General features: G+C 42.4%; 1 protein-coding gene across 13 annotated transcripts in view; it reads left to right on the forward strand.

Moving 5' to 3' along the window:
• The window catches only part of c2cd5 (C2 calcium dependent domain containing 5), a 63,156-nt gene extending 45,585 nt beyond the window's left edge, over window positions 1–17,571 (forward strand). For 7 of the 13 annotated variants that reach the window (XM_052465862.1, XM_052465858.1, XM_052465861.1 and 4 more), the window contains 15 exons: window positions 1–101; window positions 664–850; window positions 1,064–1,228; window positions 2,434–2,571; window positions 2,960–3,023; window positions 3,186–3,247; window positions 6,789–6,887; window positions 7,016–7,105; window positions 8,402–8,474; window positions 8,631–8,723; window positions 9,400–9,438; window positions 9,761–9,862; window positions 11,875–12,071; window positions 12,235–12,381; window positions 16,441–17,571. The exon at window positions 1–101 is cut by the window's left edge and continues 91 nt beyond it. In XM_052465862.1, the coding sequence (XP_052321822.1) occupies window positions 1–101; window positions 664–850; window positions 1,064–1,228; window positions 2,434–2,571; window positions 2,960–3,023; window positions 3,186–3,247; window positions 6,789–6,887; window positions 7,016–7,105; window positions 8,402–8,474; window positions 8,631–8,723; window positions 9,400–9,438; window positions 9,761–9,862; window positions 11,875–12,071; window positions 12,235–12,381; window positions 16,441–16,566 (1,683 nt within the window). In that variant the 3' untranslated portion in view covers window positions 16,567–17,571. Of the gene's footprint in view, window positions 102–663; window positions 851–1,063; window positions 1,229–2,433; window positions 2,572–2,959; window positions 3,024–3,185; window positions 3,248–6,788; window positions 6,888–7,015; window positions 7,106–8,401; window positions 8,475–8,630; window positions 8,724–9,399; window positions 9,439–9,760; window positions 9,863–11,874; window positions 12,072–12,234; window positions 12,382–16,440 lie in introns of those variants that run through there. The other 6 variants (XM_052465863.1, XM_052465864.1, XM_052465865.1 and 3 more) reach the window with 6 other exon arrangements.
• The last annotated feature ends 681 nt before the right edge of the window (window positions 17,572–18,252 follow it).

Below are 18,252 nucleotides of genomic sequence, written 5' to 3' on the forward strand. Positions count from 1 at the left end.
TACCACTGTAGGAGACAGAAGGTCCCTGACGTGCTCTTTACTACCATAGACCTACCTGCTGAGGCTGCTGTTACTGGGAAGGGCTGCCTCATACAGGCCAGGTAATGCACACACTACCACTACAAACATATATCCTGTATTTGTGTTGTTCCTCTAAACTGTTTCCTATGAAGAAGGTGGCCCAGGGAGGCTTGTGTGTAATGTTGTGTTATATTGCAGGTTGTGTCGTACCAAGAAGGTGGCCCAGGGAGGTGTGTGTGTGTAATGTTGTGTTATATTGCAGGTTGTGTCGTACCAAGAAGGTGGCCCAGGGAGGTGTGTGTGTGTAATGTTGTGTTATATTGCAGGTTGTGTCGTACCAAGAAGGTGGCCCAGGGAGGTGTGTGTGTGTAATGTTGTGTTATATTGCAGGTTGTGTCGTACCAAGAAGGTGGCCCAGGGAGGTGTGTGTGTGTAATGTTGTGTTATATTGCAGGTTGTGTCGTACCAAGAAGGTGGCCCAGGGAGGTGTGTGTGTGTAATGTTGTGTTATATTGCAGGTTGTGTCGTACCAAGAAGGTGGCCCAGGGAGGTGTGTGTGTAATGTTATGTTATATTGCAGGTTGTGTCGTACCAAGAAGGTAGCCCAGGGAGGTGTGTGTGTAATGTTGTGTTATATTGCAGGTTGTGTCGTACCAAGAAGAAGGCCCAAGGGGAGGTGAATGCCACAGCCATCTCTAACCTCCTCCCCTTCATGGAGTATGAGCTACACACCCAGTTGATGAACAAGCTGAAGCTGCGCTGCATGAACGCTCTGTTTGGGCTCCGCATTCAGATCAGTGTGGGAGAAAACATGCTCCTAGGACTAGCTGTAAGTCCTGTGTTTGAGTGTGTGTGTCTGTGTGACCCTCTCCTCATGTCTGTTACAAGGTGTGTATCTGACGTGTGTGTGTGACTGTCTCTAACTCTCTGACGTGTGTGTGTGTGTGTGTGTGTGTGTGTGTGTGTGTGTGTGTGTGTGTGTGTGTGTGTGTGTGTGTGTGTGTGTGTGTGTGTGTGTGTGTGTGTGTGTGTGTGTGTCCAGTCTGCAACGGGTGTGTACCTGTCAGCTCTTCCAGCTCCAGGTGGTATCCAGATAGCTGGTAAGACCCCCAGTGACCTGAGCTACGACCAACACATTTCAACCATGCAGAAGCGCATCAACGACACCATCGTCATGAATAAGGAGTTCTACAACATACACCCCCCGGTGAGAGAGAGACAAACACACACACACAAGTCTGTGTGGAACATCATAGTTAATTCCTCTCGGTGTCTTTCTCTGGTTATTAAGAAGTTATTTACGTTGGACCCTGAGGCATTCACCGACCTGAATACAGTACCAGCATGCCCAATTAGAGTGATGCATGGCACATTAGCCTCTCCATTAATCACAGCTTTATATGAGTACCTCACCCTCTAAAATCACAGCTCTATCTCAGTACACCCACTCTAGAATCACAATATATGAGGTGTCCTACAATTACAGCTGTATGAGTATCACAGCTTGACAGTAAATGTGTACACTCTAAAATCACAGCTCTGTCTAAGTACAGTCTAGAATCACGGCTCTAGGATAGTCTGGAATCACAGCTTTATGATAGTCTGGAATCACAGCTCTGTCTAAGTACAGTCTAGATTCACAGCTCTAGGATAGTCTGGAATCACAGCTTTATGATAGGCAAAGCTGTGATTCCAGACTAAGTACAGTCTAGATTCACAGCTTTATGATAGTCTGGAATCACAGCTCTGTCTAAGTACAGTCTAGATTCAGAGCTCTAGGATAGTCTGGAATCACAGCTTTATGATAGTCTGGAATCACAGCTTAATGATAGGCAAAGCTGTGATTCCAGACTAAGTACAGTCTAGATTCACAGCTCTAGGATAGTCTGGAATCACAGCTTTATGATAGTCTGGAATCACAGCTTTATGATAGTCTGGAATCACAGCTCTAGGATAGTCTGGAATCACAGCTTTATGATAGGCAAAGCTGTGATTCCAGACTAAGTACAGTCTAGATTCACAGCTTTATGATAGTCTGGAATCACAGCTTTGTCTAAGTACAGTCTAGATTCAGAGCTCTAGGTTAGTCTAGATTCACAGCTTTATGATAGTCGAGAATCACAGCTTTGTCTAAGTACAGTCTAGAATCACAGCTCTATGTGAGTACACTCTCACACACATTAAAATGTGTGTGATTATCATTAATATAGAAACGTACTCTGATGATTGCCAAATATTGGGTGTGGGTAGAATTGGGTGTGATTAGGAATGACCTAATCATTCTACTTAGTGTGAGGTTTGAACTGATGGTGTTTCTATGGTGACTAACTCAGCGGCTCAGAACCCGGACAGGGATGGTCAGACACACACACAAACACACATATTGTTGAGTTGTTGTTATTGTTGTTGTAGGAGTGTATAGAGGAGGTGGTGGGGTCTCCTATCCCTGACAGACAGCGGTCCAGACTGTTCAGGTCTACCTCTGAGAGTTCAGATGAGCTGTCAGAACTAGACCTGTCCCACGGCAAGAAGGACGCCTTCGTACTGGAGGTATGGTTGGCTGTGTGTACTGTACTGTAGGGTGTGTGTACTGTAGGGGTGTGTGTTATGTTGGATGTGTAATTGTAGTGTGTGGGCATATGATCTGTAAAGGATCTGAAAAAACAAATAAAGCAACACCTCATGGCACAACACCTCTTCCCCATGTGACCTACTTGTTGTGTGTATGTACTGACATGTATGTGTAACTGATAGATGCACACACACACTACATGTTCATGTTTTTAAATGTCTGGAAATTGTCGTCTTTTGTCAAAATGTATTTTTGGTTATGTGTTGGACCCCAGTAAGACTAGCTGTACCATTGGTGTCGGCTAATGGAGATCCAAATAAATCACATCAAATCTGTGTGTTAATGCTTTTCTTCTCATGTCTTTAGATTGATGACACTGATGCAGTAGATGACATCCAATCCCTTCTCACTGATGCCCCCATGCCTGCAGGTACACACACACACACACACACACACACACACACACACACACACACACACACACACACACACACACACACACACACACACACACTGTTCTACAAGAAATGTTCTATTCTATTCAGCTCTGCTCTTTTACAATGTCCGTCCATCTACCTGTCTCTCTCTCCAGGGTTTTACAGCTGTAACACAGAGGTCATGCCTGGGATTTACAACTGGACTTCAGGGCTCCAGGTCAGACTCACACTGAAACACTGCTACTACTACCACTACTACTGTACTTCTACTACTACTGCTCCTCACAATTGGCCCAGCATCGTCCTGGTTTGGCCCGGGTAGGCCGTCATTATAAATAAGAATTTGTTCTTGAATTACTTGCCTAGTTAAATAAAGGTTCAATTTGAATTTTTTTAATTTTTTTACTTGTACTACTACAACTACTGTACTACATTTACATACTACTTCTACTACATCTACTGTGCTACTACTACTACTACTGTTCTACTACTACCACTGTACTACTACTACTGCTACTAATGTACTACTGCTACTACTGTACTACTACTACTATTACTACTGTACTACTGCTACTACTGTACTACTACTACTGTACTACTACTGTACTACTTCTACTACTACTACTGTTCTACTTTTACTACTGTGCTACTTCTACTACTGCTGTAGTACTACTGCTGTACTACTACTGCTGTACTACTTCTACTACTGAAGGACTACTTCGACTTGTACTGCTGTACTACTTCTACTACTACTACTGTACTACTACTTCTACTACTACTACTACTACTACTACTGCTGTACTACTTCTACTCGTACTGTTCTACTACTACTACTACTGTACTAATACTACTACTGTTCTACTACTGCTATACTACTACTGTTCTACAACTACTACTGTACTACTACTACTACTGTACTACTGCTGTACTACTACTACTACTACTGTACTACTGCTGTTCTACTTCTACTACTGTACTACTTCTACTACTGTACTGCTGTTCTACTACTACTGTTCTACTACTACTGTAATACTTATACTGCTACTGTTCTACTACTACTACTACTGTTCTACTACTGTACTACTACTACTACTACTACTATTACTGTTCTACTACTACTACTGTACTAGTTCTACTGCTACTACTACTATTATAATACTACTACTACTACTTATACTACTGTTCTACTTTTACTACTGTGCTACTTCTACTACTGCTCTACTACTACTGCTGTACTACTACTTCTACTACTACTGCTGTACTACTTCTACTAGTACTGTTCTACTACTACTATTATACTACTACTACTGTACTACTACTACTACTACTACTACTACTACTACTACTACTGTTCTACTTTTACTACTGTGCTACTTTGACTACTGTGCTACTTCTAATACTACTACTGTTCTACTACTGTACTACTACTACTACTACTGTTCTACTTCTACTACTGTACTACTTCTGTTCTGCTACTGTTCTACTACTACTACTGTACTACTACTACTACTGTTCTAACTACTACTACTGTACTACTTCTACTGTTCTACTTCTACTGTGCAACTTTTACTACTACTATTGTTATACTACTGTACTACTACTACTACTGTTCTACTACTACGGTACTACTACTACTACTATACTACTTCTAACTACTACTACTACAACAGTTGTACTTCTACTACTGTACTACTACTGTTCTGCTACTGTTCTACTACTACTGTTCTAACTACTACTACACTACTTCTACTGTTCTACTTCTAGTACTGTGCAACTTGTACTACTACTACTACTGTTCTACTACTGTACTACTACTACTACTACTGTACTACTACTACTACTACTACTGTTCTACTACTACTACTGTTCTACTACTGTACAACTTCTACTACTACTACTGCTATACTCCTACTACTACTACTGCTCTACTCCTACGACTGTTCTACTTCTACTACTGTACTACTTCTACTACTGTACTACTTCTACTACTAGTACTGTTCTACTACTACTGTACTAGTACTGTTCTACTACTACTGTACTACTACTGTTCTACTACTACTACTATTATACTACTACTAGTTATACTACTACTATTATTCTACTTCTACTACTACTGTACTACTTCTACTACTGTTCTACTAATAGTACTACTCCTACTATTGTACTACTGTACTACTACTACTGTTGTACTTCTACTACTGTATTACTACTGTTCTGCTACTGTTGTACTACTACTAATGTTCTTCTACTACTACTACTACTACTACTACTACTACTACTACTACCACTGTACTAGTTCTACTACTACTGTTCTACTTCTACTACTGTACTACTACTACTCTTTTACTACTACTGTACTAGTTCTACTACTACTACTATTATTCTACTACTACTACTACTAGTACTACTTCTACTACTACTACTGTACTACTTCTACTAATACTATTACTGCTGTTCTACTACTACTGTACAACTTCTACGATTACTACTGTTCTACTACTACTACTGTTCTACTACTGTTCTATTACTACTACTACTGCTACTACTGTTCTACTACTACTACTACTACTGTACTACTTCTACTACGACTTTTTCTTCTACTACTACTACTACTGTTCTACTACTGTTCTATTACTACTACTACTGCTACTACTGTTCTACTACTACTACTACTACTGTACTACTTCTACTACGACTTTTTCTTCTACTACTACTACTACTGTTCTACTACTGTTCTAGTTCTACTGCTACTACTACTATTATAATACTACTACTTTTACTACTGTGCTACTTCTACTACTGCTCTACTACTACTGCTGTACTACTACTTCTACTACTACTGCTGTACTACTTCTACTAGTACTGTTCTACTACTACTACTACGATACTACTACTACTGTACTACTACTACTACTACTACTACTACTACTGTTCTACTTTTACTACTGTACTACTACTACTACTACTGTTCTACTACTTCTACTGTACTACTACTACTGTACTACTACTACTGTTCTACTACAACTACTGCTGTACTACTACTACTGTTCTACTACTACTACTGTACTACTTCTACTACTGTTCTTCTACTATTGTACTACTTCTTCTACTACTGTACTACTTCTACTACTGTTCTTCTACTATTGTACTACTTCTACTTCTACTACTGTTCTTCTACTATTGTACAACTTCTTCTACTACTGTGCTACTTCTACTAATACTTCTACTACTGTACTACTACTACTGTTCTACTACTACTGTTCTACTACTGTACTACTTCTACTTCTACTACTGTACTACTACTACTGTTGTACTACTACTGTTGTACTACTACTACTACTACTCTTCTACTACTACTAGTACTACTCCTTCTACGATTGTACTACTTCTACTACTACTGTACAACTTTTACTACTACTGTACTACTACTACTACTGTTCTACTACTTCTACTAATACTACTACTACTACTACTACTGATCTACTACTGTACAACTTTTACTACTACTGTTCTACTACTAATGTACTACTACTACTGTACTACTTCTACTACTACTATTCTACTACTACTACTACTGTACAACTACTACTGTTCTACTACTACACAACTTCTACTACTACTGCACTACGACTACTGTATTACTACTAATGCTGTACGAGTGTACTACTCTTACTTGGCAATTACTACTACTGTTCTACAGGTTATTGAGAGATTATAATATGTTTATATTTCGTTCTTTGCAAATCCCCCCTCCCTAGATGTTTACATCTGTCAGGGTCTACAGACTCAATAATGCCAATCTGACCAACCAGGGCCTCAACAAGATCTTCACTGACCTCTGTGAGAATTTACTCAAGGTAAGACCACACACGCACAATGGGGATACGCTGGTCAAGCCCAAGCATTGGTGTTCCTCTTACTTAATCTACGTAATCTTTAACTTCTGTATTAAATTGAAATGTCTGCTTTTTATTTGTCTTTGTAGAGTCTATACTTTAAGTTACGTTCCATGATCCCCTGCTGTCTATGCCATCTCAACTTCACTGTAGCCGTACCAGAGGAAGAACTCATACAGGTGAGAAGACACACCTAAGAACACCTCTCCTATTTTGTCCATTTTTCCTATAAACATTTTGGTCAGTATTAGGGAATTGGAATTGCCAGGGACCTCAAGATATGATATTATAAAGATACTAAGGTGCTGATACGATATGTATTGCGATTCTCACGATCCTATATGTATTGCGTTTCGATAAAGGTGTTTTATTGATTTGATGTTCCAACATATTGTTCACTATGCATCTGCTGCAGAGAGACGAGAGAGCATGAGAAAATGTGTTTTGTTCACTCAGGGAAATAAGTGCTGAAAACATGTTGGCTCACTATTTAAAAAGAAGATGGAGAATAAGCTATATTCCTCAAACTCAACGCTGGGCCTCGAAGCCAGTTTCACTGCGTTTTTAATTGTTCCCCTCTAATCCGGGACTGATTTCAATCTGGGACACCAGGTGGGTGCAATTAATTATCAGGTAGAACAGAAAACCAGCAGGCTCCAGACCTTGTAGGGTCAGAGTTGGATAACCCTGGGTTTAGGGCTGGGAGATATGTTTGTGTGCCATATTCCAAATACCTGTATCGCAAGAATCAAGGTTTTGTTATTCTCCGTTTTTTTTAGCATTTATGTCCGCTTGTTCTCATGTTGTATTTTTGGTTTTGTCTCATTCACTCCTCTTGTGTTGTGTGCACCTTCCCATTTACATTAGAGGTCTGTATATAATGATGAAATGCATGTCTCCGCCCTAACAAGACGGGAAGGCAGGCGACAAGCTTTGGTTCACAGATTGCCTCTAGAAAATGCATTGCCCTAATTTTGGACAATATTTTAGCGAGAGTGAAACCTTTCACCACAGATCGAACAATGAGACAGATATTTCACTGGATGTATAAATATGAAGCATCTGCCCGGCGTTTCCACTAGTGAGAGGAAGCCCAGTGGCCAGCAGTGGATTTTGGTCGACATTCTGCAAATTTTCTCATCTATTAAACATTTGTTCTCAATACAGTTTTCTGTTCCAAAACTAGAATCTGTTTTGAACAGAGGGGACTAAGTAGAGTAGACTTTACCCTTTGTTACAGTTTTTAAAAACTGTAACAAACTGTTTCCTCCCCACCTGTGCTCTCCCATTTCATCTCCCCCTGTCCTCTCCCGTTTCCTCTCCCCCTGTCCTCTCCCGTTTCCTCCCCCCCTGTCCTCTCCCGTTTCCTCCCCCCCTGTCCTCTCCCGTTTCCTCCCCCCCTGTCCTCTCCCGGTTCCTCTCCCCCTGTCCTCTCCCGTTTCCTCTCGCCCTGTCCTCTCCCGGTACCTCTCCAGGTGGCGGTGACAGCTGTAGCCATGAGTTTTGACAAGGAGACTCAGCTGGCAGCCGACAAGGCTCTTAACAAGGGTTAGTATTCTCAAAGGCTGTAGGTCAGGGGTTAGAGAGAAGGGTCTGGTGTTATGGAGAGCTGAAGGAGACGAGACACTTGAGATTTGAGTTAGTGCACTTGGGTGGGTTGAGGAGTGAAAGAGATTAAACTCTGTGTGTTTGTTTGTTTTCCAGGGAGTGGTGAGAATGAAGAGCAGCTACAGTTTTCTATGGAGCTGTGTGGAGAGTCAACGTCCTCCAACAACCAGCCTACAGCCAAACCTTCAGGTACACCAAACCTTATCTCTTATAATCCTGGATCACTAACAACTGCCTAACCTTTAACCTCCAATAGAGCCATCCCTCAGCAGACAAAACATCAGAAATCCTCTAAACGCCTGGAACGTCTCACTCCTTGAAGCTCCCTTAACCATAGTGTTCTACTCTCTGTCCTCTATTTCAATATGTTCTGTAGTAGTTGTGTTAAACATGACTTTACCGCCTGTGACTGTATGACCAGGTAAATAATGTAACTGTATAACCAGGTACATCCTCTCTCAGGTGTTTTAGACCTGTGTGTGTGTGTGTGTGTGTGTGTGTGTGTGTGTGTGTGTGTGTGTGTGTGTGTGTGTGTGTGTGTGTGTGTGTGTGTGTGTGTGTGTGTGTGTGTGTGTGTGTGTGTGTGTGTGTGTAGAGCTATGTTGAGTAGCACTGTGATGACTATAAAAAATCCAATCCTGCTCGTCACTGATCTGGAGAGAGAGCTGGGGTTAAACCAAAATGGCCGCCCTCCACATCAGCCAGGACTAGGAGCTAGACCTAGGAGATAGGACTAGGGAACAAGATGTGGATATAGGACCAGGTATAAGGAAGTGTCTGTAAGGTATTGAGATACAGTGTACTGAAGAGTCAACATCTGTGGTTGTGTTTGTGGCAGTGCATCATGGTGTGTGTGTGTCGACAGGTCTTCCAGAGAGTGCCATGACCCACTCCTCATCTCGAGGTAAGCTCCCCACCCACCCCCCTTGCTGCCATGGCTACCACGCCCCTTTTTTAAGTTCTCATCCTTTTGTTCTCCTGCTCCGCCCCAACCTCCTTTTATTTTCTCTATATGCTTTTTCTTTATGTGTCTATATTATGTTCTATGTCATGGGTGTATGCGGTTTTCGGTACGTGTGTGTGTGTGTGTGTGTGTGTGTGTGTGTGTGTGTGTGTGTGTGTGTGTGTGTGTGTGTGTGTGTGTGTGCGTGCGAGCTTGTGCGAGCTTGTGCATGTGTGTGTGTATGTTTCTCCAGTTTCCTCGGTTGATTACGGTTCCTTTGCAGACAGATGCAGCACCTGGCTAGAGCTGCTTAGGCTGAAAGCTCACACCATAAGACGAGGATCAGTTAAGACAAGTAGGAGGACACAGTCGCTAGCAAACTCTGGTACACACACACACACAAACATACACATCCCTCCCCGATTGCCACTGGGGGGCGGAGCGTCACAGATCATGCACCAGCTGATTAACTAGAGTGTGAAAGTTGAAGCCCCGCCCCTCAGAGGAATGACCAACCAACAGCCAGCGTATAACCTCTGACCCTGTCGCCATAGTGACAGACATGGAGGAAGTAAACATGAAAGAGGATCTTAAAACACACGAAAAACATATCTCACTGAAGCTGGCGACTTGGGGAATTGCAGTTTGATGCTACATAAATTAACTTTGTCATAAACTGTGATGATAACTGGGCATAATTAACTGGGATTAAAAAACAGGGCATGTCTCAAATCACACCCTATTCCCTTTAATGCACTACTTTGGACCAGAGCCATATGGCAGATCCCTGTGTAATGCTCTAACTCGGGAGTGGGTAGGGATTTGAGATGCAGACTTAATGTTATTCAAATTGTCTCTGAAGGTTCCAGGTCGGATTGAAGCATCATTCACTATGTTACGAGTTGGAACATCTTTCACACTCTGGCTTGATTGAATCATTCTGCTTAGCAGACTGCCTAATTTGTTTCTGTTTTGTATCGATCGTACACACACACACACAAACACAAACACGCTAATTTAAACAAGGCCACATAGGGACTCTAACACACACACACAAACAGGTAAATGCATGCACACACAAGGCCTGGCCAGTCTGTCTGTATGTACGTCTGTCTGTCTTGTCTGTTTGCAGAGGCTGTATGGTTGTTTGCCTGTCTGTCACTGAATGGTGCATGGCAGCTCACGCTTTCATCACTGTGATTATACTGTCATCATGCTACTCTCACACACACACAAACAAACAAACTAACTCACAGCTTATAGTGAGTGAGTGGTTCATTTGGGAGGTGTGGGGTCCCTAGTTTGTGGGCGAGCCTAAACAATATATACTGACAGACACCTATCACAGAATGCTACAGGTCGCGGCGGGACCTACACGTTTTTTGATAGAATGACTGTAAGGTAAGTTATGGCAACTTTTTAAATGGACACTTTACTCAAATGAATCAAATATATAATTTCCCCCTCCAGAAAGGATCCCAATAACATATTTCTCCATATCGTCAGGCTGTAGCCCCACTGATGCAGTATAGTGGCAATAAATAAATAGGCTGAAGCATAGGGTTTCCCATCAGTATTTACCCCATTGGGCTGATCATTAGCTAGACTAAACTCTAAAAATTATCTTGTTGCTAGTTAGCAACATATTGATGGTTTGAAAGTCCCTGGAAATGTGCCACTGGCACTCATCAAAGGACCATGTACAGTGAATATAATGTAGGCCTACCAGTTACACCTGACCCGTGCTACATTTAGCCCTGGTCTCCCCATGCATTCAACACTATTGGCTAGTGCTAGATGTGCATAAACATAGCTGCTTAAAATGGTGCAGTTCACACATTTTTAGGAGTTGAGAAATGAGCATAGTAAAAGATCCTCCTCTTCAAAACTGCTTTCAAATGTGTGTTTTCCCACCACTGCATTAAGAACGCTGTACATTGACTGGGCATGCATGTTTCTCTTCCTGTGCAGAAATTTGAATGCTCCTAACTCTTGAGAGAAATATTATTTTCTCGTATAGAATGTGACCAAGCTGACCAATTGAATAAATAAACTATTCTACTATGGGGTTGTCTGATTTTGCTGTTGCTTACTCATGCTGTTGGCTGAAAAATAAATGGACAAAAGAAATTCATTAGATATCCCTAATTCAAAATGTGCTTTTCCAAAGTTACCAGCTCTCATTTGGATCTGGCCTAAATTTAACCTGTTTGTAGTTTGCATTCAAACTCCACACACACACTCTATATCCATTTCCTCCAGCTTAGCTCATAGCTCATCATATCTGCTATTCTTTGTAGCACCATCTAAAGGCTGGGTCTGGTATCTCCATCCCTCCCTCCCTCTTTTTCTCGCTCGCTCCCTTTCTCTCCCCCATTCTCTCTCCCCCTCCTCCAGTCTCGTCCTCAGAGCGCTGCAGTCCTCTCCCAGAGGTGCGGTCCCGGTCCCTACGCTCCACCAGGTCATTGCCATGCGGTGCCCCTGTTACCGTGGTGAAGATGACTCCTCTGTCCTTTCTCCCCAGGACGCGTATTGTCAAATACTTGGGAATCATCAACATGTTCTTCATTAGAGAGACCACGTCACTACGAGAGGTACACGCACACACATATTTGTGTAATAGATTCCTGCAGGTGTCATCAGAGATGAGTAGGAAATGATTACATGTCTTTCTGTGGTGTGCGTAGTCTGTTCCTCTGCTAGCTCATTGCAATGATTTCGCAAAGATGAACATATTTACCTGTGTGTGTGTGTTAGGAGGGGGGTGTAAGTGGGTTCCTGCATTCCTTCATAGCGGAGGTGTTTGCCATGGTCCGTGCCCATGTAGCAGCTCTGGGGGGCAACGCCGTAGTGTCATACAGCATGAAGGAGTGTGTCTTCATGGAAAACCCCAACAAGAACCAGGTACACACACACACACTGTTAATTTGCTCTGTTAATTAAATAACTGGAGGCCTATAGTATTGTTCTGTTTGAACTACAATATTTTCTCAAAGAACCACCAGGTTAACCCCTTACACTCGTGGAACTTGACCTATGTGGTTTGGGCCAAATTGAAATGAACTATAATAAGCATAGGTATGACCATGGTAGCAATTTGAAGATAACACATTGAAGGTTATGGGTAAATGATCAGACTCCAAACATTACACTTGATTTGATGTGCTTTTTATATTTACTGTACTTTTACACAGCATTTGTCAATAACGAAATCTGAAAATACTTTGGATTTATTCAGTAACAATAAGAATATTCATTGAAACTAGGTGCAAGATAAGAAAACAAGATTACAAGGGTTTGAGTGAGAGGTTGTCTTGAAGTGGCCACACACCTGTCAACTGTACAGAGTTCCTAAGTCATTTCAATGCACTTCAACTATAAGGTGCTTTTTTGTAGCTCTTCTAGCTTTGATTTGATTTGATTTTATTTTATTTTATTTCACCTTTATTTAACCAGGTAGGCTAGTTGAGAACAAGTTCTCATTTGCAACTGCGACCTGGCCAAGATAAAGCATAGCAGTGTGAACAGACAACACAGAGTTACACATGGAGTAAACAATTAGCAAGTCAATAACACAGTAGAAAAAAATGGGCAGTCTATATACAATGTGTGCAAAAGGCATGAGGAGGTAGGCGAATAATACAATTTTTGCAGATTAACACTGGAGTGATAAATGATCAGATGGGCATGTACAGGTAGAGATATTGGTGTGCAAAAGAGCAGAAAAGTAAATAAATAAAAACAGTATAAAAACAGTATGGGAATGAGGTAGGTGAAAGTGGGTGAGCTATTTACCTATAGACTATGTACAGCTGCAGCGATCGGTTAGCTGCTCGGATAGCTGATGTTTGAAGTTGGTGAGGGAGATAAAAGTCTCCAACTTCAGCGATTTTTGCAATTCGTTCCAGTCACAGGCAGCAGAGTACTGGAACGAAAGGCGGCCAAATGAGGTGTTGGCTTTAGGGATGATCAGTGAGATACACCTGCTGGAGCGCGTGCTACGGATGGGTGTTGCCATCGTGACCAGTGAACTGAGATAAGGCGGAGCTTTACCTAGCATGGACTTGTAGATGACCTGGAGCCAGTGGGTCTGGCGACGAATATGTAGTGAGGGCCAGCCGACTAGAGCATACAAGTCGCAGTGGTGGGTGGTATAAGGTGCTTTAGTGACAAAACGGATGGCACTGTGATAGACTGCATCCAGTTTGCTGAGTAGAGTGTTGGAAGCCATTTTGTAGATGACATCGCCGAAGTCGAGGATCGGTAGGATAGTCAGTTTTACTAGGGTAAGCTTGGCAGCGTGAGTGAAGGAGGCTTTGTTGCGGAATAGAAAGCCGACTCTGGATTTGATTTTTGATTGGAGATGTTTGATGTGAGTCTGGAAGGAGAGTTTGCAGTCTAGCCAGACACCTAGGTACTTATAGATGTCCACATATTCAAGGTCGGAACCATCCAGGGTGGTGATGCTAGTCGGGCATGCGGGTGCAGGAAGGGATCGGTTGAAAAGCATGCATTTGGTTTTACTCACGTTTAAGAGCAGTTGGAGGCCACGGAAGGAGTGCTGTATGGCATTGAAGCTCATTTGGAGGTTTGATAGCACAGTGTCCAATGACGGGCCGAAAGTATATCGAATGGTGTCGTCTGCGTAGAGGTGGATCAGGGAATCGCCCGCAGCAAGAGCGACATCATTGATATATACAGAGAAAAGAGTCGGCCCGAGAATTGAACCCTGTGGCACCCCCATAGAGACTGCCAGAGGACCGGACAGCATGCCCTCCGATTTGACACACTGAACTCTGTCTGCAAAGTAATTGGTGAACCAGGCAAGGCAGTCATCCGAAAAACCGAGGCTGTTGAGTCTGCCGATAAGAATTTGGTGATTGACAGAGTCGAAAGCCTTGGCGAGGTCGATGAAGACGGCTGCACAGTACTGTCTTTTATCGATGGCGGTTATGATATCATTTAGTACCTTGAGTGTGGCTGAGGTGCACCCGTGATCGGCTCGGAAACCAGATTGCACAGCGGAGAAGGTACGGTGGGATTCGAGATGGTCAGTGACCTGTTTGTTGACTTGGCTTTCGAAGACCTTAGATAGGCAGGGCAGGATGGATATAGGTCTATAGCAGTTTGGGTCCAGGGTGTCTCCCCTTTGAAGAGGGGGATGACTGCGGCAGCTTTCAATCCTTGGGGATCTCAGACGATATGAAAGAGAGGTTGAACAGGCTGGTAATAGGGGTTGCGACAATGGCGGCAGATAGTTTCAGAAATAGCGGGTCCAGATTGTCAAGCCCAGCTGATTTGTACGGGTCCAGGTTTTGCAGCTCTTTCAGAACATCTGCTATCTGGATTTGGGTAAAGGAGAACCTGGAGAGGCTTGGGTGAGGAACTACGGGGGGCGGAGCTGTTGGCCGAGGTTGGAGTAGCCAGGCGGAAGGCATGGCCAGCCGTTGAGAAGTGCTTATTGAAGTTTTCGATAATCATGGATTTATCGGTGGAGACCGTGTTTCCTAGCCTCAGTGCAGTGGGCAGCTGGGAGGAGGTGCTCTTGTTCTCCATGGACTTCACAGTGTCCCAGAACTTTTTGGAGTTGGAGCTACAGGATGCAAACTTCTGCCTGAAGAAGCTGGCCTTAGCTTTCCTGACTGACTGCGTGTATTGGTTCCTGACTTCCCTGAACAGTTGCATATCACGGGGGCTATTCGATGCTATTGCAGTCCGCCACAGGATGTTTTTGTGCTGGTCGATGGCAGTCAGGTCTGGAGTGAACCAAGGGCTGTATCTGTTCTTGGTTCTGCATTTTTTGAACGGAGCATGCTTATCTAAAATGGTGAGGAAGTTACTTGCCCACCTGACCCAGATTGCAATTTATAACGGAACATTTGATATTGAGGAACTAGAGCTAGAACACTTGTAGTTTATTGTTTGGAACACAGCACTGCGTCCTCACCATCACACAATTACTTTTGATGTTTAAAAAATGTTCCGTTATAAATTGCAATCTGGGTCAGGTGGGCATCATTTGATATCTTATTCTATTGCCAACATGGCTAGCTAAGTTATAAAATACGATCTCACAGTGTTAGGCTTTCAAAAGGTACTTCAGACAAACAGATTGTAATTTTAGTGAGCATAGTATGGAGTCATGAGTGCATTCAAGTGCGTGTTCCACGGCAAATTGTCTCCACAATATAAAAAGGGTTCATTCTGTTCAGGACAACCCAGGGTATAACGCATGTTTTCCTTGTAATTGGATCAAACATAATGATCACAAACGTTGATTCTGTAAATTACATGAGTTTTCAAAAAGGAAATGTGAGGTGCATGGGTGTGTGGTTAGCTTGCATGACATCAGTGGTATTTATTATATTCCTCATCTTTTAGAACACATAATAATAATATAATAATCATCAACTCCTGATTTACAGCATGTCCCTCACTCAGAGAACAGATGTGCAAAAGTAGCCCAGTTAGCAGGAGGGATTGGGAGCATGTTGTTGCACTTGATGCTCAAGTTTATAACGGCTGTCAGTCAAAACTCATACAGTGCTGTGAAGCAGATAACTGGAGCTCCGACGTCATGTATGTCATGTTACTGTACAGCCACTGTGTTCCAATTTAGGTGCTTAATAACAAAATCAATAACAAAATCTGACATTTTCAACCTGTGTACGGGATGACGGGCTGTGAGTGGAAAGGACTACAGACCCTCATGTCTGTCTTCTCTCTCTATCCCGCCCTTCTCTCTCTCTCTCTCTCCCATTTCTCCCATTTCTCTCACTCTCTCCCATTTCTCTATCTCTATCTCCCATTTCTCTCTCTCTCTCTCTCTCTCTCTCTCTCTCTCTCTCGCTATCTCCCATTTCTCTCTCTCTCTCCCATTTCTCTCTCTCTCTCTCTCTCCCATTTCTCTCTCTCTGTCTCTCTCCCATTTCTCTCTCTCTCTCTCTCTCTCTCTCTCTCCAGGCTCAGTGTCTGATTAATGTTAGTGGTGATGCTGTCATCTTTGTCAGAGAATCAGACCAGGAGGCCATACCCCCTCTGATTACTAGCGGACAGACCAGCACCACTGGGGCTGATGGGACCACATGACACACACACACACACTTGAGTCTAGCCATCCAAATAATTGTGATTTATGTCTGCCATAAACAGACTAGTTGATGGAGAAATTGTCTCTTAATTGTCCATTAAGGCACTCTACATAAGCCATTTAGAGGCATTATGTAATGTCTGATATAATAGACATTCCAATACATGGTGAAGTTTTAGGCAGGACTCAGCAGTCACTAGCCAGCCATTCTAAAGTGTACAGGGTAGTCATTAGTAGACAGCCATGGTAAAGAGTACCATACTCAGTACAGCAGGGTTTCCCAATAGGCAGCCCGTGGGCCAAATTCGACCCGTGTGTGGTTTTATTTTGCCCACTCAAGATTTTGGAGAGAAAAAAAAACATGGTTGTATATCATTTTTGTTCTTTGACTTAATAATTTGGGACCCCTGCAGTACAGGGTTGCCACTACTGAAGATGGCCATACTAGAGAACTAAATTGAGTTTAATTGTCTGTCACTGTATGACAATGTTTTTGGCAAACATGCACACAAACATACACCCACCCTGTGGACCGCCTCCTGTCACACTCCTGGCTGTCCTGACTGCGGCCTCAACGGTGTCCATACTACTGAACTCTCCTGTTTTTAACAATCATGTAAATGCTAGAAAATAAACTTATTGCGATGACCTCTTTTTGTTCATAGCCTGGGTGCAACGATAACTTTTATTTGTGTAAATGTACTCTAAAATCTGATTTTAGTATTTTTATAAAGTTAAAGTATATTAGTGGTGTCTAATTTTGCATGTCTAAGGAAGTCCTTGAAGTTTGATTAATTGTGTAAAAAGTAAGGCTATACATGATGCGTTCTACTGTTAATGAATACAACCTGTTTCTCTTTCTCTGTAAGACTTGAATGTAAATACATATAGAGTGTGTTACTTAGTGTCTTGCAGCATGTATCTACTATTGCCATGACTCTGTCAGCTTGTTGCCTGAGATAAACAGTGCTGCACAATAAACTGAACTACAGTGAAAAACAGCCTGCCAATGTCTGGTCCGGTCTCTCGGTGCCTATCAATTATCTCCTGTTATAAATGGTTTTTACTGAAAGAATGTTGATGTCAAAGCAGATAAGATTGCTTTGAAACTGATTAATTTGTACATGAGGAGGAAATATCAAGTTACACAGAGGTGCGTTCAGTTCGCTTAAACGTTTGCAACGTTGCGAAACTGTGTACTGGACGACACGTTTCCCCAAAACGTATTGAACAGACTTTGACGTACGTTTGGTAGGTGTAGCTTGAAGTGGCCATGCTGACACGATTCCCCAACCCCTCCGGTCCTCACTATCTGGGCAAGTGGCAAAGTAATAACCCTGCCTATTTCTCTAATTACATTTTAATCTTGGCCTTAACCTTAAACACACTGCGAACCTAATGATTAACCCTAAATTAAAACCAAAAAATTGTTTGTTGTCGATATAGATAATGTTGACTACGCTGCGGCCACATTTAGTGGGAACCAACAATGTATATATAAACCCTGGATCGCTATTTTCTATGTATTGGGCAATGAGAGACTTTGAAGTCACTGGATCAGCCATATTGGTAGAACCAGTCCTTCATAGAAATGAATGGTATTCTACAGTATTTCAATTAAATCTTTCAAGGACAGAATTACACGTATTTGTTGGTGTAGTGGGGACAGTAACATTAGAGCTTTC

This window comes from Oncorhynchus keta, chromosome 17 (assembly GCF_023373465.1).
Source record: "Oncorhynchus keta strain PuntledgeMale-10-30-2019 chromosome 17, Oket_V2, whole genome shotgun sequence".
NCBI lineage: Eukaryota > Metazoa > Chordata > Actinopteri > Salmoniformes > Salmonidae > Oncorhynchus > Oncorhynchus keta.